A 21,705-nucleotide genomic window follows, 5' to 3' on the forward strand; every position below is an offset into this window, starting at 1 on the left:
GCAGACGGATTTTCATCCATTTCTACAATCTGTGAAAACTCATTATAAGTGTTTGCAGGATGATATTATTCCTTCAACGTATTTCTAATATATATTGGAATGTATATGTAAGCAAGAAGCCAAAGTGGTGCTGTCCGTGGCCATGCATGCATTTGCTTTGTCCAAATACTGATTATAGGAAACTATAATATATATTGATATTTTATCAGTCTGTGCATATGTGTCCAACGACACCAGAAATATTAAGCAAGAGGCGGAGAAGCAGCCATTTCAAGGGAGAATTGGGACGTGTTCGTGTATTTGTTCACAAGCTTTCATAAATGTCCACATGATGGCGCAGTTTCATAAACAATTCTCATTTGGTGCTGCCCTAAAACGAAAGTCATAACTTCTGTATTATTATGCAGTGGTGGAGGCAAGTAGTCCTGCTGTACTGAGTGCCATTTTACAGTACTTTACTTTTACTTTACTTTGCATAGTACTTTAATTCAACACTACTGTGTCATACTTGTACTTCACTATATTTTACCTATAGGAATATTTTAGCCTAAATTTTACTCCACCGTGACATTCATTTTACAGCTATACTAGTCACTTTAGATTAAAATGTTCCATATAAACACATGATAGAATAATGATATCCTCACATATGCATTGGTAGTCTTATATTATACATATATTTTAACTATATTCTATGTTTTGTTGATACTGGTACTTCTGCTCAAATAAATTACCTGAATTAATTGATAATTTGTTTCTGAATTCACAAGCTTAATGGTGAAAGCCCATAATTGCATCAATCACCCACTTCAATTATTTTTGCAAGTACATGGAGTCATTCCGTTGTTTTTCACTGATCCACATTATATTGACCATCTTTATTGATGACAGTAACAAAGTGCACAAGCATTAAAAACAACACAAAACACAATGACTGTATTGTTAAAAACCCAAGAGAGAAAAGAGAATATATAAAAAAAAAACGATAATTAAACAATACTACTGCGGTACTCTTGACATGATTCCATCATGCAGCAAATCAATAAAGCCTCTGGAGGCAACCTGTGCCTTTAATCTCACTGTACCATTAGTGAAGAGAATGCAACACGAAGTTGCATGACAATAATTTGGTCCCCTTATATAGTCCTATACAAAGTGCTAATCAAATGAAGAATAATGTGTGCCTGCGAAAACTACTTTCTAACATTCAGAGGATACTAAGTAGTCAGACATAGATACACAGAATATAAAATGTGTGTGTGTGTGTATATATATATATATATATATATATATATATATATATATATATATATACTTTATGTAGATAGGACTATAAGCAAAAAGCAATCTCTAAAGCACCAATTTTCGGTCAAACACTGCAAATGAATGTTGTCAAATGTATTGCACAACAATGAGAAATTAAAAGTGATACATTTATAAAACTGCACTTATACACTGGACATAGAAGTAATTCCAAGCCAACATGAATACCTCACATGGTGTGAGACAGCTTTTCAGAATTCAATTTGCATAAAACGGCAATATCTCACAGCACAGTATAGCACTGCGTTCAATGCAGTGTTGACATACCTGATGTCTGAGTTAAAAAAGGAAATAAACCAAAAAAATAAAAAAAGTAAACCAGGGGGTACATCTTGAAATAAATCTGCATCAGCACAACAAATAAAATGTCAACATCACATAGTAATATAGCAAATGTCCAGTTGCCTATGTTCAGCCTGGGTATGAGGTCCACGAGGTGCCTCGCTACAAAGCTGGAGGCTGGTTATACAGGCTGGAAGGGACATGTCTCCCACAGAAGCGTGCAGAGTTGCCAGGACAAAAACTTACAACAGTGTGTACTGCGGCGACCTCAAGTTGTGTGCGGTATTATGGCAACGTCCTCGTGAGGTCAGATATCATCATTTGAAAAATGCTCAACAACCGAGCCAGTCCTTTGTGATTTCCCCCAACTTGACAATCTTCAAGCTGCTGTCTTCCAGTTTGAAATAGTGGTGTCCTTTGAAGAAGTAGCTGTAATCTGTTAAAGACGGGAACAATGCACACTTAGTTAATCATACTGAAGGTATAATTTCCATTTTAAATTTCTTGTGTAAAATAAGGGAAAACTACCATGTAATAAGAGTACAATAATCAAGCTTTAATAAAAGCAAACAGACTAATCAGCTTCAATCAAAGTGAAAGGTATTAGAACATGAAATCAGGCTCTGCTAAAGCCAATGTTAAGCCTGTCTGAATCATGCTAATCAGGAAGCATACAGGCACCTCTGTAGAGGGGCACAGGCTTTCTTTATATAAACATGTCTGTCCACTGTGTGAGGCAGGGGCTTGATGCTTACAGTAATGTGTGTATGTTAGGAGAGCAGTGATGGAAAAATCCCTGGTTGCTTGCCATAGACAAAAATCTGCATACCACCTCTAACCTCAAGGATACATGGCTGACAGCGACGGTCTCAGGGGAAGTTTACCGACGGTGTCATGACAAAAATTCACCTCCATACATTTCTTGCACTCTAGTTGCAGTGACCTAAAGCTAACAGAACTCATCATGAGGTATTTACTGGCAGCAAATAAAAGCACGAGAAACATAAAGCAACTGCTCCTCCTTAGGCTACAGATGACTCCCTAACTTCAGAGCTACTCCCTTTGGCCTGTTGCACTTCCCCATTTTCAGTCAGTTCCTCGAAACTGTTCATTTCTGGCTAGATGGCGTCATTGCTTGCTGGGTTGTGGTATACAGTATGACGGGTTTTATTGACAGAGGCACAGCGCAAGACTTGCTGATAGAGCTGACTGGACATGCCTGCAATTTAACCACAAGGAATGTAGCCCGAACACTGTAAACATGCACACAAAGCAGCAGCTCTAATCCAGCTCTAATCGAAGCACCACAACATCACAAAATCCCTCTTTTCCTTCGGTCTTTTTAAAAAGTCAAAGAAAGGACACCTTTGGCCATATTGTTTCTACTCTTTCATTTCCAACTAATTCATAAACGTTATTTGAATTTGCATATACATTCAGGTACACATAAAATTTGACTTCTGCATTTCACTCGTCGTAAGCATTTTGGGAGCAGTGGGCTGCTGTAAAGCAACCTGTGGTTAGAGGCGGCCTGCTCTACCCACTGAACAACAGGCACAGCTGAGGACAGTGAGCATTGCTGGTTTACTTCTTTACAATTTTTTCATAGTCCTTTCAAGAGTGATTGGTATGTTAGTGTGGCATTTATTTAATGTTGTAAAAAATGTGCTTATGTTTGGAGTATTCATATAGGAATCACTGGTTAGTTTTTAGTCACGCTAGCGATAAGATAAGATAATCCTTTATTAGTCCCGCAGTGGGGAATTCACAATGGGTCTAGGGATGTCTTTCTATCTGTTGGTCCACCATTTGGTCCTGACTGAAATATCTCACTATTACTAACTATTGGATGGATTTCCATGATATGTTGTACAAACATTCATGGTCCCCAGAGGACTAAGACTAATGACTTTGACTTACCTCCACAATGACTTTCATCATTGTGGGGTTGACATTTTAGTTTTTTAGTGGAATGCCTCATCAACTATTGGATGGGTTACCATGAAACTCGGTACAGACATTCATTGTCCCCATGGGATGAATCCTACTGACTTAAGTTATCCTCTGACTTTTCATCTAGTGTCACCATGAGGTTGACATTTGTGGTTTTGAGTGAAATATCTCAACAGTATTGGGTGGATTGCCTTGAAATATCAGCATGTTAGCATTGTAATTGTGAGTATGTTAGTATGTAGCTTAAAGCACCATTGTAGAGCTTGGTCAAATGTCCCTTCTTGAAATTATACAGAGCCTCTAAATTGACAAATTATGTGAAAATAAAGATTTTTTTTTTTACCAATGCCATGAAGACTGAAAGAAGAGTCTATGCCATCTGGGATGCCATTCCAGGCATCTGCAATAAGTTTGGGGAAGCCAGGGTCCATTTTCTTCGTATCTTCATCGTATCTGTACACACAATGAAAGTGCATTTAAACAGTATAATCCTTTAACGAGTGCTTCACAATTCCATCACATACACACATAAACACAAACCCCTCATAGTTTTCCATAAAACAGTTAGTCGTCAACACTGTGAACTTCCATGTTGTGCAAGGGCTAACAGAGCCGTTGTGGTTTACAGTGCAGCTTAGGTCACACCAAACACTAAGTAGATCCAGATGTAGCACAGTATTGCAAACAAGACGTGATGACACCAACAGCACAAGCTACGCTGTGTCAGACAAGGGCTTTAGGCTCACAAATGGTTGCATACGCTTTGCTCCCCCCTCACCTCCAGAATTTATCCCCAGCAAAGAAGTAAGTCTTCTTGTTCTTCCTAAAGTTGAAGGCAGCGTCGATCCGCTCCAGGTCAGTGGGGAGTTCAAGGCTGGAGAGCCTCTTGGGATAGCCTTTCTCCAACACATCTGCCTTGTAGACCCACAGCTCGTTGCCTGGAAGGGAAGAGTTAGTAAGTAACACAATAGAACCAGGGATGAAATTGCACTGAAGTCATATGTTTTATTGATGGAAGGTAATTATCTTTACACAGAACTGTCTGATCAAGGTATTATCTCACATTCCTACATATCTATTAACCAAATATATTACCATAGCCAAACCAGCCCTGCTTCAAATGTCTTCGAAGCTGACAGATACATTATGTAACTTTCATCAGTATTCAGATAGGTTGTCATATTAATAAAATGCAAAGAATGTAAAATAAACCACTAATAACTATGGTGGAATATCTGAAGTGTCCACAGAGTGCACACCGCACACAAGAGTGCCCAGCCAACATCCCTGCTTTTCCTAATGTTTCAGTTCGTAGAAACGCCACCCTTAAGTGAATCCAAATTCTTTACTCATTACTTCATTACTCATGGAAGTGGAACCGTCTGTTTCTCTGATCACCGTAGAGGGACAGTGAGGATAAGGACAGGGTGACCGGTTCATGCAATACTACATTCATATTCAGAAAGGTCTGAATCCACCGTTTCTCCACAGTTGTTTTCTGCAGCATACCTGAGAAGAAGACAGATTTTTCCTCCACTGGGTTTTCATAGGCAGCGTCTATCTTGGTAGGTAGGTCGGGCCAGTAGGTGGCCACCAGCATAGGGCCACTGGGCTTGCTTCTGAAATTGACTGACCTGAACAGGAACCTGGCAGAAAGAGAATGAGTGGGTGAGCGGCTGCAAGGTAGATGAGCTGACGAACGAAATGAGAGTGAACGAAGGGCAGACGGGAATGATGAGGAGGTGGGGGAAGTGTGTGTGTGTGCGCTTGTGTGCGTGTGTGTGTTTGTGCGTGTGTCTGTGTGTGTTTGCGTGCGCTCGCTTAAGAGGAGGTTTTAGTGCAAGTGCCTCACTGGCCGAGCCAGCCACAATGGCCTGATTCATGAGCATCTGGTTCTCGTTAGAACTAAGGCTGCAGACGCCAGCGGAACAAGACCTATCTTGCCCGGATTTCCAATACACTGCTGCACAACAACGGCAGCTTCCCAAACTCTTTTCCACTGACCTATTTTTTTAAAAGAAAAAGATCTGCCAATTTCAAAAATGAGTTGCAATAATGATAAAATATGGATAGAATACAACTTAACTAACATACAGACACACAAGGTTTGTATACATTTGTCAGGAGGAAAGAGGAGACCTATTCAATCTGAACTAACCATCTAATTGCATTATTTTAGCAATGTTCTTGTGGATCAATTTGTCAAGTTCATGCAGTGTACCAGCAATATCCAGAGGGCTTTTCTGTCTTTTCTTCCTGTCTCTATTTAATTAAAAAGAAAAAAGAAAAAAGAAAGATCTGCCTGGTGGCTGTTTGAGGGGACAGATGAACAGGACATAGTCATATAGCATATATAGTGCTGTGCTTCACAACACTGCAAAAGATATTTCCAAACCATTGCTCAGACTTCAATACTTTAAGTGGTTCATCCATCTATCTTGCATTTGAAGTTATCAAAGCACTGTTATAACTGTGTGGTAATGAAGTTGATTATTTGCATTACGATGCAACCATGAAGTAACTGACGGAAATATCAGCAGCCATGATGTTCCATTTAATGGATTTTGTTTCTCACACTAGTTTTAAGTTCATAGAGTTTAAGTAACCTTAAGTATGTGATTTCCCGTAAATGGTCCAAAACATGCAAACACACTGTCGACTAAAAGTCCCAGTGACAAATCCTGTATGTCACTGTATGTCACTCTTGCTGCTTTCAAGAGGAAACCTGTTTGGGTAATCAGTGAAAAGGCCAACTGGCACTTAATGGAGTGTTCTCAGTTCACTATGCTTTAAAGTTAGAAAGTATCTTTAAGAGTTTGTCACAGTGATTAGTACTGACGATCATTCATCAAAAATGCGACAGTCTTTTTCTGCATTTTTACGTCAGAAGCAGCAGTCACAGTGAGCTGTTAAATCAAGAGCTGTAGGCTGTACACCATCAACTCCTCAGCAAGGTAACCAACCGTACGTACTGTATGTTGCAAATAGCTTCTGTAGGCAACATGCTAGCATACAGGCACATGAGCATGAATTACTTGCAACAGAGTCAGTATGCTGGCAAAACTGTTTCTATGAGACAGACTTTATAATTGCCTTCTCCTTAAGCCTCCAGACAGACACTATGCTGAGCTCAAGTATTACTCACTGCATCATGTCAAGATGTGTCCTACATCATAAATATGCTGAGCCAGGAGAAAAAGGGGGATCATACTTTTACAATGGGAGAATCTAATGAGCATTAGCCCCGGAAGCCAGAGGGCAATGCTTTTTCTCTGAAGCTATAAAATGTGGCTTGTACCAGAGCTCTACAGCTCACAAACCTGACACGGCCTTCAGGCAACTAATTAAGTCTCTGTGAAGGTCAGAACAACAGGCCTTACTGAAACTTCACTTATCTCAGACTTCAGAAAGATATATTGTAACGACGTTCCCTTCCGTGCCTTGAGATCAAGGCACGGAAATTCTCCCCTTCCTGTCAGTTCTCAGTCTTTGGGGGCTGGCAACTGAAATTCAAATATCAAATCAAGAATTGCTTGAAACAATCACACAAAGCCTTGTATGGTTACACAAGAGAGCGACCAAATACGGTGAGCTGCTGAACATGGCCAACCATGAAGCTAAATAGCCTTTCAATGTCAAGATGGTCTTAAATAAGTCAACTAAATTGAAGTAAATGCAACATATCTGAATGCAACATTGTAATTCTAAACATATTTCAGCTACTGACAGACCAATGGGCCTTTTGTCACTGTCTGAAAAACATTGGACTCAATTAGATAACAGTAATATCATAGCTTTCAATACCCTTCGTGCACCCAAATGGCATTTTGACAGTTTTACAATTAATGATCAGGGGAAATACATTTATTTTCCTTATTCCCCTCCAGAGACCAGACTGCAGTGGATTCACCCTACTGTGCCAAGAATCATGGTTCAGAGAGAATGGATGAAAACGGCCAGAGGGTCAGGTAAAATTAAATTATGTTTATATATATAGTTAAGTGTGTCTGTTCTGCTCTGATAATCTCTGCATATGTATGGAAGGGAGGCATGGCAAGGTGAAAAGTCATTCTGCATTAAAGCAGGACTTGTGAGCTGGATTATGGCTTGTTTCTCCCAGTTTCCAGCTCAAGGTTCTCAGAGAGGAAAACCAGGCTAACTGACTTTGGTACAGAGGTATGCTGGCCTGTTTGCTTTGGACATAGTCATGGCCATGATAGGTATACAGCTCTGTTACCCATAAAATTGCAAGTAGTCAATGTCATAGCACACCTAGAGGCATGAAGATATCATAACTAACAAGGACGCTGTTTGTGTTTTCCATCGGGTCCTTTTCTACCACATTATTGCTTTTGTTCGAAGTGACTCCCAGGAGAATTTGTCTGTAACAAACTTCAGCTGTTGTAATGAAAATGTTCACCTTCCCATGGAAATACACACTGACTCATAAAGACTGTGGACGAAACCAAAGCACTTTATGAAACTCCCTTCTACACCAGTAGACGCAGCAAGCTTATAAGACTTTGCATCCACTGGTGCCGGTGGAGAGGGAGGACTGTAGACTGTGTTTATGACTGATGAGTACTTTGGTTGTCACTGTATGAGGAGGGGAATAGTGTATTTTTCCCGCTCACTAATTGTCCCATCATGAAACAAGCATCTTAACCACACTGTTTACGTGTCACAAGATTGCAATAAGAGGAACAATATTTAACAAGAAACCTCATGTGAAATTGCTCATGAAGCCAGAAGTAGGCTTTTGGGTTTGGTTTGTCGTTCTTCCCATAGATCACGGACAGGACATTTAATCAGACTTTGGTAGTGGTTGCCAGTTTGAAGAGAGTCAAACACATACTTCATATTGCATGTATGACTCAGAGAGCTCATGAAAACATATCGGCTAACCTATTTAAACAACGTGGTCAGGAACTTGATTTGGATGGATTGTGGATGGTTAGTTGACCCTGCGTTTACCCATGACTAACTTGAAATCCACAAAACCGGCCTGGAAATGAAGAAAACCATTGCATGAGACTCTACGGAGCAGAGCAGGTCAGAGCAAAGCGATAATTGGCTAATCTGCGTTCGAGGGCGGGACTTGGCGAAGGGTTAATTATCAGTGCTCTTACCTTATTTGGTGTTGATGTGGCATACACACACTCGTTGAAGACATGTTCAGGTCAAACAATATTGTGACTTCTTGTTTGTTTTGATTTAATTACCTGTCCTTAAAGAAGAAGGTCTCTCCTCTGATCTGGGCTATAGCATCAAACACAACTGGCTCTTTACAGATGTCCATTGGAGTAACTGGACCCTGGGTTGGAGGCAAAGGTTTGTCTGTTGGCACACCTGTTTAGAAAAGATTTACCAGAATATTTAATCTTTGAGAAAGTGATTACACACTCACAGTACATTAATCATTCCTGGCTTCCAATAAGAAGAGATGCTTGTTCTAGTATTAGGCTTGATCCCTGTTAGGAAACTAGCCACACATGACAATTCATCTCACCGTAGAGCTCCTGGATGCCTTTGATGTCATCATCAGGAAGTCTGAAGTCTTTGGTGTAAGTGTAAATGGGGGCCATCAATGCTCCGGGGTCCTGAGAGTGCTCCAAGCCAAGGGCATGACCAAACTCATGGGCTGCCACCAAGAACAAACTGTAACCTGGAAACACGCAGCACAATGTAGAAACTTCACTGTAAACTCTGAATACTCCTTCAACAAATACTGATGCTGTACAGTGAAAATAGGAATTGGATAATATCAATAGGTCTTTCAATCGGTAGCTACTGTATACCAGTTGTGGTCCTTCACGGAATATGATGGTGGGACACATGAATAAGACATAATGATTGAATAACGACCGACCTGACCTTTACCTTTATTTTCCTGTTTATTGTGAGTGTGCCAGTAACAAAATGACGAATGCTGTCAGTAACTGTCCACAAATAGTATTCATACCTTGGTCTGGACAGAAACCCCATTTGCGGTCGTCATCATAGCTCTTGGTGCTAGCGCACCACATCTTGCCGTCGCTGCGTCCAGATGAGGTACAGGACTCGTAGGTGTCGCTCAAGAAGGTGAAAGGGAAGACACAGGGGCTTCCCTCTGCGTTTCCCCCCACTGTCGACATGGCTAGAGGGAGCAACAAAAGTGAAATGTGTAATGAACTTTGTTCATTCATGTCCCAGAATGTTTCTTCAGAACAGATTGTATTGTATTGTGAAGTAAGCACAGATGATGTTGAAAACAGCATCATGAAAGCACTGGCACAACACACATGACATCAATAACTAATCCACGGGGCACAAAACCAAAAAGCACCCGCCCAAATTGATTTTCTTTCAAAGAGAGATTATTTTCTATCTGGCAGACTTGTTTAGCACTGTTTTATTTTTTAAAAATATATAATTTCTTATTGAGCACAAGCTATCGCACAAGGCTTTACAACAAAGCTACTTTCCTAATCAATTAGAACCAGATGGAAGCTCCAGTGGTCTATCTCCCTCCCTGCCACACTACCTCAACCCTAAAACCAGTCCCACTGACAGAATGGAAAATAAGCCTTGCCACTGCACATTAAAATACTTTCACAGCCATTCAGCAGACCACGAGCAAGACCGAAAAACCCCAGCTGGAGCATTCCTGTAGACCAATACACGGCAGGGCACCCAACACTGCACATCAAAATAAACACAGCCAGTAAAATGCACTGTAGGCATCTAAGCAAGCTCATAACCCTAAAACATGACAAATGTTGCAACAGTTCTGGAAATATATAAGGTGGTAACTTTCCAAGGGAATTACCTGGAATTTATGGGAAATAACAGGAATAAAATGGAAATATAGGGCTTATCTGCTTAGGCTGTATTTACCATGCAGATAGAAACAAAACATTTCAATATATCATAGGCAGACATAATAATAATTAATTCATTAATTTATCATATGCAAACGATGTGAAATGTGTCATGTGGTGAGTTAACTAATGGGGAAAGGTAGCCTACTTAAGCCGAAATGTTGGCTGTGTGCAAACTTATGTTTTGACGTGAACAACTGCTTATGTTTTACAATAAAGAAGGAATGGAAATAGATTAATTGAAACTCCTCAATTAGGGTTCAATCGAGCTACATGGTAGCAGCTGGCTAACATAAACTAGCAGAAGTTGTTAACAAGCTACGATCGCTGTACTTTGCTTTAGCGTTAGGCTACTATCTGAAATATCATGAAATATAATATAATCAGAACTTACATGAAAGCATGTAACATTAGTCCTTTGGCTCAGACAGTGTAGTATCGTTGGCAGTAGTGTTGGCTACACATATGATGGGAGAATGCACGGTGCATGCAGATGGTTGATGCCTATTTAATGGGACACTGCAAATTATGACAGAAGAGTTGTTGTTGCTGAATGTAGTGCATGTTGCAATTTAATTAAATGGGCATAACAAAACATGCCATAAGACCTGGTATGGTAAATAATTTCTCTATTAGAGGGTACGATTTTTATATTGAAATTGTGCAAAATTCCCAGTAGTCAAAAGCGGAACTTCTTTGCAACCCTAAACAGGACGCACAAAATAATGTATGCACACTTATGCACACGTTTCAGGATGTTTGCGCAACAGAAAGGGGATTACTTAAGCACGACTCTAATATGTGATCAGCACAACAGGCAGTAGATGACACCACCTACCAGTTTCAGGGCAGAACCCGAAGGTTTTGTCCTGGTCATAGTTCTCAGTGGTGGCACACCAGCGGTAACCATCATCCCTGCCTTGAGTGGTGCATTCGTCATACTTCTCTCCCAGAAAGTTGAAGGGGAATTTACATGCAGCGCCCTCTGCGTTTCCACCAATGGTGAATAGTACTGTAAAAAAAATTATAGGGAAACTTATAACAACATAATATTGCGCACAGTGCATTTTTCCATTTTTCCAATGCTTGTAAAAAGTAATCTACAATTCCTACATGATCACTGCAAGCAACTACGATCCTTTGACCGATGAGTGACGATGTAAGACAAAGGTGTTCAGAGAGGAGAAATCTGAATCAAGAAAAAATGTGCAATGGAGCTTTTTTTACGTTAATACAAATGCTTAACAACAAAGACGGCTCCAGTACAAACAGGCCTCTCTCATGTTCTTATATAAACAACTTGGTACATGTGTACTTTGGCACGTAGATGTAATGGGCATGTGATCATGTTAGTACCATGGACAGCAATATAACACAGATAAACAAAATGTTTAACAAAGCCCAGTGTTCTAAAATGGGGCAGTGACTTGGAAAAGAAATATTCCACAATCCACTCCAAACAGAAAACAACACTTTCCTGGCAGACTGTTTAACCTACTTTCTTTCTGTCAAGAATCAGCAGAACAGCTTTGAATATAGCAAAAATCTGGTATGGAGTATTACTTTGCCAGTTTAGGAGACACTGCTTCAATTCCAGATGCAAGTAGAGCATGACACCAATGCAGCTGAGGTCATGTGGGCCCACAAAATGACAAATCTATACAGAGACTTCACCGAAATGTGTTCTGAGATTGTTACATTGTGCTGTTACATTAAAAAAAGAAAAGAGAACCACAGGACGAACTTACATTCATGGGGGCAGAAGCCATATTTGCCTTCTTCATCGAAGTTGTAGCTGGTCGAGCACCACAGGAAGCCGTCGTCGCGGCCCTGAGATGTACAGGTGTTGTACTCGGTGCCCATGAACAGGAAGGGGAATTTACAGAACTCCCCATCAGCATTGCCATACTTCACCTTCACCACTGTTGAAAATATTAAGGAGACACGTGTCCACGTTGTAACGCTTTGTCATCCATTTTCCCAAACCAAGTTAAAGGTGACAGGATGTTCAATAGGATAGAGTGTGCGTATCTCAAGCAAGTAAACTGCAATATTGTTTACAGAAACAAGAGGCTACTTAGACTATGGGATACCATTTAAAAGTAGGCTCTCAAAAACGGCAAGGAGCTCAGAAAAGTATTACACATGCATTGTAGTAAATGGGATCAAACTTGCAAAGGCACTGATATAATAATAATAAAAAACAGCTCATTCTAAGCGTCATGAGACAGGGAAAATAGGTTTATAGATTACTTCTGCGCAAATGATGAATTCAGACAAGACAATTCTGAATAATGGAAAATACATTAAACTATCTGGGTCACTGCATGCAAATGCAAATGCCTGCAACAGAGATTTATTTTTCTTCTATTGAGCTTCCAGATGGCTGAGATTTGTCATATCCAGTGCCAGGAAGTTCAGACAAAGTTAAAACAAAAATCCAAACAAAGTAGTTGAAAGTCATTTTCTGTATCGGTCTGCCCTGTCATCTCACCAATATGGTACCTATACTTTGTTTTGAATAAGAGACTGGATATGGGTACGCAAAATGCAGCTATTTTGACAAATTGATAACAATGTAATAAGATTACAGCACAAATCACAAATGGTTGTCGTGGAGCTATTGCAACACGCTTCAGTTTGTTTTTTTGTATAAACAGTGTTTCCCCATTACCTTGGCCATCTCCCAGTGTCCACTGCTCATCATCATCAAAGTGGGAGTCTCCCCCAATTCCTGCTCCTGGAGCAAAGGCATGAGCCAAGAGGCCATCTTTGCCGTCGAAAGGGTAACCGTCTCCGTGCTCTGTCGATGGCATCATTCAACATTAACACTTCAAGACAAATATCAGAAGCAATTTTCTTCTTTTTAAACAACTGGTCCATAGGTGCAGCTATTAGCTAGCCAGTAAGTGGAAAGATAAATTAGTTTGAAGAGGAAATACTAAAAGTAACAGTCAGGAAAATATTTGTGACATAAGTGTGATTTTTTTAAAAGCTCAAAATATTCCTTAGTTACACGTCCTCTGAAGTGGCCATGCTTTTTGTTTTTCTTCCACTATTATCATTAGATTCCTTCTTGATAGGGTCAGCTATGGCTAGACAGAAGATATCGTGACACTGTGAGTAAATAGCAAATGGCTGTTTTAGTTGGAATGACCTGTGTGAAGAAGTGTTCCTAAAATATAGGTTGGCGGTGCGCAGAGTTACTGTAATAACATGTCAACAAGGCAGTGAACTTGTGTTCAACTGTTTCCTAACTTGGGTTATGACATCACATGGGCTGTATTTTTCCTCTTGGAGGTGGAAGGTAATCATAACTTAGTTATTAGAGTGCTTCAATCTTTGAATTTTAACCTGCAATACCATTCCTCTGTTTGTAAGCATGCACTAATGTTTTCCATATCCCAAGACAAGAGATTAAGACAAAGATGACAAATGGGACAGTTGCAGTCAGCAGGTTTTTTTTAGGTCACATGGGGACATGTACTATAAAATAAATCATTGAATTGATTTGAATTGAATGAATTTCAGTTGCAGACACATTAAATAAGAATGCCACTGAGTGGTGTCACTGACTGTACTGCCCTACAATGGGAAGATAACCTGATTATAGTTCAACTGATTTTATAAATACAGTGTATATATACTGTCTGTTGCCTAAATAAATGCCATACCATTGCGGCCAAAATTAATCATGATGTCAGCCTCTCCGTCCATGATGCGGGTGATTGTGAGTGGGGTGACGTCACTCCATACTTTGAAGGCTCTGAAGAAAGCATCATTTATGACTTCCTCATCCAGGTCGGGACTGTATCCAAGGATTCTACGGAGTTAACAGAGTCAGTTTCATTCTAAAACAAGACAAAGAAGGAAAATTAAGACAACAAAATATCATGAAAAGAAAAGATGTATGTGGCTTTGTGAGTCATGTTTGGAAAAGCGTGCAGAAATATCATAAGATCTATTTTCTCAACTTCAGATCATGGACTAACGGCTAAACAGTCTATGACTAATCTGATGATAATGGTTCCTGAAACAGTGTTCAACTACAAACCCTCTCACGTGCCTGTCTACACAGTCCTTTCTTAAAAACAGTCTAAGATCTCTTAGTTGCTGTTGTCTTTGGCTCGCAGTCTTCCTTGCAAACACACAGGCAGACGGGCTGGAATGATCAGGGCCCACAAAAACTGCTGATATAAATAAACCGATTCCATATTGTTGTAAACCTCAAACAGAACAAAAACAAAAGACCTGACACATACTGTGTAGGAATGCTGGTGTAAGCGAGACGCAAGATGCAAGCGCACAATGACTGTGTGGATGGGGGTGGGGTGCACTGGAGGTTGAGGGGAGGGTGTGGTGGGAGGGGGTTCAGGCGGGGCCAAGCTGTGGTCCATCTCGCAAAGCAAACACACTCTGGCTTTGTGTTTATACTTTTGTGCACTCATCAAAAACTGCTTTGTGAGTCACATGTAAACCTTAGTGTTATGTAGGGACTCCGATATACAGTATAAGTGTTTCTCGTTGTATTTACAGGCAGCGGGTGGGTGGGGTCAAGTCATCTTACCTTTCTGTGCTTGGCAAACATCATATATGATGTCCTGATGTAATGCATGCAAAGCATCTCAACTTTAGCATTAAGTTCTGCTGTAATGTGTTTACCTTTTCTTACAGACCATACCGATTAAAACTTCCATGATGGCATTACTTGAGTATTACTAATTCAGGTTCAAAATGAATCGGTACCTACTGCCATTATAAAATACCCCGTGCAGGATGCAATTTAGCACTTAAAGTGCAGGATAATCCAATGCTTGTTCAGTAAATGTGTAGGTAAAGTTAATTCCCTGACCTGTAAGTGATGTCTTTCTTCTGCCACATGGGTTTCCTGTGGAAGAAGTTGTAATTGGCCACATCTGGGACGCCACAGCGGGGCTTTTTCATAATATCCACAGTTTTGGCATCAATCTCTCCAGTTTCTTGCAGAGAGAAGAACTTTTGCATTTTCTTCAGGGTGTCCTTGAGCACCATAAGGTTACATCTGTCTTGTGGGCATCCATAAAACTTATTCAGATAGTGCTTAAGGAGAAAAATAGACATACAAATGGTTGATTAAGTACTTCTGAAGTGATTACAATAAATAAATAAATAAGGGAACAACGTACAAACTATTACCCAACAGTTTAGTTCTTATACTTATACAGTAAACACTGTTACTTCACAGCTGACTGACCCACTTAGACACAGTTTTAAGAAAAACATCAATAAACTTACCAGAGCAACTTCTTTGTCTGTTTTTGGAGTAGTGTCGTCTCCAGGAAACCTGATAATAGGCGAAGGGGCAGCATATGTTGCTTGCAAGGCGATGAACTGAACCACAAACACTTTGAGAACAATCCGACGACAGCTAAATATCGTCGGAAAGGCCATTTTCCCCAGTTTGGCAATATCTATGTATGATAAATGCCGTTCGCTCTGAGCTGCACTTCTTTCCCCGTCAGCTTGTGTTGCTTCTGCGCCTCTACAGGATTTTTTTTTCTCCTCAACGGGACATCCTGCACCTCGGCTCTATGAACTTTCTCAGTTCTGCTTGCACACGCACTTTTCCCCCCCGACAGCTTTCTGCGCAGTCTCCAGGTTGAGAAATCGGAGCGGGGGAGTCTAACACAAGGGATGGTTTCGTGATTACTCATATTGACGTCTCCATCGGCCTTGATTTTACAAACCCGTAATGTCTAAGAGGATAGCTCGGGATTGAAAATGGTCTATAACGTCCAGAAATGACGACGGATTCGGTCAATTTAATGGCAATTATCTATTGCCATATCGGACCCTTTTCATGCTGAATTCTGATCCGCTCCAATCATCATCCCACATGTATCAATATCAACATACACACCGCTTAAACTAGCATTTAGGTTAAAATGTCATTTCAGTAGATTAGTTAGTCAAAGTCATTCAATTTCAACCTCCCGCTGGTTACATTACAAGTGTGGTAAATAATGGGATTATGTGCGGGTGGAGAGGATGGCACTGTTTGTCGAAAAGTGATTAACTTCACATTAATTATAATAATAATATGCATGGTTTCAAAAAATGTTGTCTTCTGTAAACTAATAGATCCTGAAAATTAAGAAGTGGGTGTGGCCTGTGTCGTGCACATCTATGTATTTTAATGAGTCTGCTTTACTCTCTAGTTCTGCTTTTTTCTTTTTTTTGCCTCAGTAGTTACAATATTTTCTTAAAATCCTGACATTTCTTTACTGAGAGACATGTACGTGAAGTAAGTAATGAATTATTGTTCATACTGGACCACTAGTCATAGTACTTGGTCAGTAGGGAAACAGACACACAAAGCTGTAGACAGGCCAGACCTCATTTAAAGTGTTATATTGACATCTGGTGGCGGGATGTGAAAACTCACCTCGGCATCAGTTTAAAAGAGATCCAGTGAACCATTATGTAGCTAAAACCACAAACCTGGTCGTGCTGAGTTATCCTTTTCTATTTGTTTTATTTTTGCAGCATATACTTATATGTTAGAGTGATTTCCAACCTAATTTATTAAATTAAAGAGAGATTTCTGTCACTTAAAGGTGCTATTTAAAGGGGAGCATTTCTGTTGCATAACAACGGGTCCCAACATGGCGGCAGGCCCAGGTGGCGGGGCCAATCAAGGCTGTCAACAAAGCAAGGAGCAACTCAGATTACAACACACACACAGAGGGTGTGTGACCTCCAGCATCATTTCCAGAATGCAGTTGGCATCTTTGCTCATTAGCTTACCTAGAACTTATACTTACCTTGTGTTTTACATATTTTCTGACATTTATTTCATTAGCTGTAGTATGTTAGTATGTTTTCTATGCTGTGACATGTTTGAAGATGATCTAAATCAATATAAGTTCTGTTACACCAACTCATAATAATTTATTTTTTGTGTATTTTTATCCATTGTTTATGTCTTTTTTCCACTGTAACTTACCTGACTCTGAGGGGGTCATTATCATGTGCTCCATGAAACCATGCTGCAGATCACTGACTCATCACAGTCTGAATGTTCCGTGAAATAAGATCTCAATCACTGCCAGAAATTCAGACGAAAATGCAGTGACTCACACAATCCCTGCAGGGAAGGTCTGTTTAGGTTGCAGCAAAGAGCCGTCAGTATCACTGCCCTCTGGTGGCTGACATACATCTAGCATCTCTTTCAGCTCTGAAGCCCTTGGAGCCAGTCTTCTTTACTGACTTGTAGACTTCGGCATAGATTAAGGATTTACTCTAACTCTCTTTGACATCCCTTTGTTTCCGTTCTCATACTGGATTACTCTGAACATCATAAGAGAGCGGACTCTTTAATAGGCTACAGAAAGCTGAAAGACTTTTTCTTTTTTTTGCAAAGAGATCTGACAGATGGAAAGCTCACAAACAGGATTTTGTGGTATATCTAGCAAAGCAATTTCCCTTCCCTTTAGCCAGAGTACAGTTAATTTTTCATAGCCGGGGCTGCTGTTGGTGGTTGCAGAGTGAATTTAACATCCATTTTCCAACAATATCCAGGGCCTGTCACTTTGGAGCAGGAGCTTTATTTCATGCACTGATACATGCTGCCATCTCCTCTAACTGACACACTCACAGTGATCTCTGGCAGAGCCGGGGAACATACTGGCTACCTATTAAATGTACATGGGCCTGCCTCTCCGGATAGAAAATGCTGAGATGTGAAAAGTTGAGCCACAGCTACAGCAATTGAATGCCTTTGTGCATATGAATGCAATTCTGCATACGAAAGTGGCATAAAGAGATTGAGATGATTAGGTTTGATTTGCATGTAAATTGTTTTCTTTTTTTTTTGCCCCCGTTGAATGCTAAAGCTCCTTCTAGATTGAAGCACCACATAATGTGTGTGTTTGTGTGTTTTTATGAAATACGGTTGGCTTTTAAAGATAGTCTCTTGTTGCTGTTGATTGCAAGTGCATCTCTCCCATTTTGTATGTGTTTGTTGCTGAGATGGCTGATTGAAACAGAATCATGGTTGTATGCGACGCTTCACACCAGTAGAGCTGATTCGTACTTCAACGCTTACACCACAACATATAAATCACACATGTCACCTTCCTTACGGACAATACATTTTAATTTGAATGACTTTCAGGGATTTCTACATGTGATGCACATGCAACTTAATGCAATGCTGCAAATTGCTAGCTCTGGTCCCACAACACACAAACTCATGTCATTAATTATGAGGATGAGTGGCTTCCTCCGGCGTGCCAGCATGGCCTTCTCTTGCGACTGGGATTGGGACATTCTGGACATGAAGGCCAGGCGTATCATGGCTCTCCAGCTGGCTGTGGATCTTCAGGCCCACTGATTGACCCCAGTCCAGCTGAACAGACCGTAGCCCTGGATGTCACCCTCTTCCCTCACCCCGGTCCACTGGCTCCTGCAAGGACCCAGACAGATTCTCTGATGGGTCATCAAACCAAACTGCCTGTACGGTTGGCTAGCGCCAAGGTCATGAATGACAAAAATCAGGGTCCCACTGCTACTCCGCCCCCGCTCCTCTCCAACTTAGAAAGTGTGTAATGTTCAGTGCTGTTCAGGCCTGGCTTGAATACATAGTTAGCCTGGGTGTGTAGTTAATACTGACACTGAGTGGTTTAGAATCAGTATATTGGCATTGCTTGTTTTATGTGCTTTGCAGGAGTAATTAAGCAATGGTTGCTGAGTAAATGAATGCAGCAACAGCCCTGTCAATAAATCTGTTTCAAGATAACTTAATTTGGCTAAGCACTGTGTTACAGAATACTGTGACACATATTATATCACTCGGCTGGAAACATTCTGATGATGAATTATTGAACATAAATCCATTATCTTGAACATATTTTATTTATGAATGCACCAAGACACTGGAGGACTTTAACACTGCAGGGTAATTATTGTTCCACATTGTGTCACCACTCTTCTCTCAGATGCAACTGCCAGAGCAAACTGCAATGAATCAAAGAATTGCAAGTTTTGATTGACATTTTGTGTGTGCACAAGGCCCAAAGCGACATTAGCCCAATTGCTTTATTTAATGCTTTCTCCCACATTCTGTTTCTCTTTTAGCGCGCCTTGTAAACACTGATGCAATAATGCATTCCATTATACAGGGGAGAGGAGCTGAGTGTCTCTCGTGGCTCCTCTCCATCTCAATAATAGGTCAACAGCTGTATTTAAAAAATTAATCACATTCTTGGCAGTTGCAAAGGTTAGCCGCACCGCTCTGAGATGCAATATTGGAGGCTCAGATCAGCAGCAAATCTCGGCAGAGATGAGGAAGAGTTGCCTTTGATGAGTACAGCATGTAAATGATTTGTGTGTGTTTATAGGACACGGGGCTGGCCCTGCCTCACTCCAAGACAGCGGTGTCTGCACCACTCTGTGGCAGAGGCTGGCAACAGCAGATGGAAATAAGCAAGAGAGGGGAGGGCTGACCCCGCTTACAGCTCTTCACAGTTTGTACTCTCTTTCTTTTTCCTCTCCCAGTCTGTCTCCGTTTCATTTTAAGACTTGTTTGATTCTTCTTTTTTTTTAATGATGTTTATTTCTTAATTTCCCTGCCTTGTTTGTTGTTGACAAGTCCACTTCTATTTAAGTATCTCAGGGAGTTTGAAGAAGGTATCTGTAACACTATCGGAGATCCTTCACCCATGAAACATGCTATTGTGTTAGTTTCACGACTTCTGCAGAACATAATCATATTTCTCAAATGTCCTCACAGCTTTCAGACGTCACAACTCAGGACAACTAAACAGCTTGTTTGCTATGTTTCCCGATGGAGACATTATCAGCCTGTTAGTGTGATCTTTTAAGAAATTAAAATATTGATGCCTTTCTCACGTCAACAACAAATTACTCTCAAAGATATCTTGAGGTACGCGGACACACTGATGAAATATGAACGTCTACCATGGATTGCTTTTAGTATTTCTGAAATATTCACAGTGGTAATTTTGGAGTGCAGTGGCTCTTGCTCGGTGTTCGCATGCTGACACTTGGTGATGAATTTTTCAGCAGTGATTTGATTTGGCCGTCACAGTAAATGGATAGCTTTGATAAGTCAGGAACATTGGTACCTGGATTGTTGGATGAAAATGAAATACTGCATGATGCAAGTGAGTGAAAGGAGTGTTGAAATGCTGCCGTTTGTCTGAAGCTCTTGACAGTTCAGAGAGCTGTGCCGCCGATGAGCTATTATGTTGTTTGCACATGTCGGCTTCCGAAGCCTCTGTCTGTCTACTAGTAACGTTTAGCATATGAATGAGAAAACCCTACAATAATTATTACTTCACCCCAAGGTTCACCCTTCACTGGGAAAAATGTATCTGAAAATAATTTGTCTTATAATCTGAGGGTCCCACCTCAGCCAGAGTTCATATATTAACACCAGCTTTTTATGCTAATGCTGATTTTTCTCCCTTGGAGTGTAATTAGGAGTGAGAAAACAATCAGAAGATAAATAATCGTCTATTAAAAGAGAATGAGAATAGTGTTGAGACCCTTCGGGAAATCAGATTCACTATCATTTCATTCCACTTATTAAAAGAAGAAGACGACCAGGCCTGGCAACTCCTTTCCATCTCCTTCAGTTTGAGAACTGCCTAGCCTAGTTTTATACATCCGTTTTGGGAAGATGCTGCACAGTCTAGCGAGGTCTAGAGCAACTTGTCCCTCGGGGTGCGCAGGCTTTCGTTCAGGGAAACTGAAATACACCCAGGTAAACAGCTTTAATCTGATTTCAGCATGCAAACAGACTAACTTTTGATGTGTATCTTTCTGCATTCCTATATAACAACAGCAAATTTCAACAGCTGGATTCAATAAAATTTTGCTTTTACTTTTTTCCTTCTAAATTCAAACATCAGTCACTTTTGAAGTGGCTCAAACAAATCCCCACAGTCACCTTACCGAACCTGCTTCCTGGAAGATAATACAGTAATGCCTTGAAAGCTCAATAGGCCATTCATTATTATGGTTTGGGCCCACCGTCACAAATTCCAGACAAAAGTGAATTTCCTATTCCCTGTCAATAACAAGCTCGATGTCACCTCTGAAGGTGAGGGAGCATGATTCAATAAAGCTTTCTCTTTTTTTTCCCTTTGACCCCTAGTCACCTTGTTAGTAAGAGAGAGTTGAATTACCCTACAGGCCTTTCTAGAACACACCTCTGATAACACAGCTCAACCAGGATGTAGCTTTTTCCACTGTTGAAAGATATATTTTAGGTCCATGCTCC

At 40.5% G+C, this 21,705-nt stretch overlaps 1 protein-coding gene across 1 annotated transcript; it reads right to left on the reverse strand.

Moving 5' to 3' along the window:
* Positions 1-1,292: 1,292 nt before the first annotated feature.
* mmp2 (matrix metallopeptidase 2) lies at positions 1,293-16,022 on the reverse strand. Its single transcript, XM_031848657.1, has 13 exons — positions 15,693-16,022; positions 15,271-15,497; positions 14,093-14,241; positions 13,093-13,221; positions 12,167-12,340; positions 11,257-11,430; positions 9,521-9,694; positions 9,068-9,223; positions 8,781-8,907; positions 5,068-5,204; positions 4,337-4,496; positions 3,902-4,011; positions 1,293-2,041 (listed from the first exon to the last, which is right to left on the reverse strand). Exons 1-13 carry the CDS (start codon positions 15,846-15,848, stop codon positions 1,938-1,940), a joined length of 1,977 nt encoding a protein of 658 aa, XP_031704517.1. The 5' UTR covers positions 15,849-16,022; the 3' UTR covers positions 1,293-1,937.
* Positions 16,023-21,705: the final 5,683 nt, after the last annotated feature.

The sequence above is a fragment of the Anarrhichthys ocellatus genome, unplaced genomic scaffold, assembly GCF_004355925.1.
Source record: "Anarrhichthys ocellatus isolate YVR2014 unplaced genomic scaffold, GSC_Weel_1.0 scaffold8, whole genome shotgun sequence".
NCBI classification, from domain to species: Eukaryota; Metazoa; Chordata; class Actinopteri; order Perciformes; family Anarhichadidae; genus Anarrhichthys; species Anarrhichthys ocellatus.

Bases quoted from the DNA above. Each gene is read 5' to 3' on its own strand.
- mmp2 (XM_031848657.1), bottom strand. From the start codon at position 15,848: ATGGCCTTTCCGACGATATTTAGCTGTCGTCGGATTGTTCTCAAAGTG. The intron at 12,341-13,092 runs GTAATGGGGAAA...TATTTTCAACAG, and splicing joins GACACTGGGAGATGGCCAAG to TGGTGAAGGTGAAGTATGGC. The intron at 4,012-4,336 runs GTGAGGGGGGAG...TTGTGTGTACAG, and splicing joins GCTGGGGATAAATTCTGGAG to ATACGATGAAGATACGAAGA.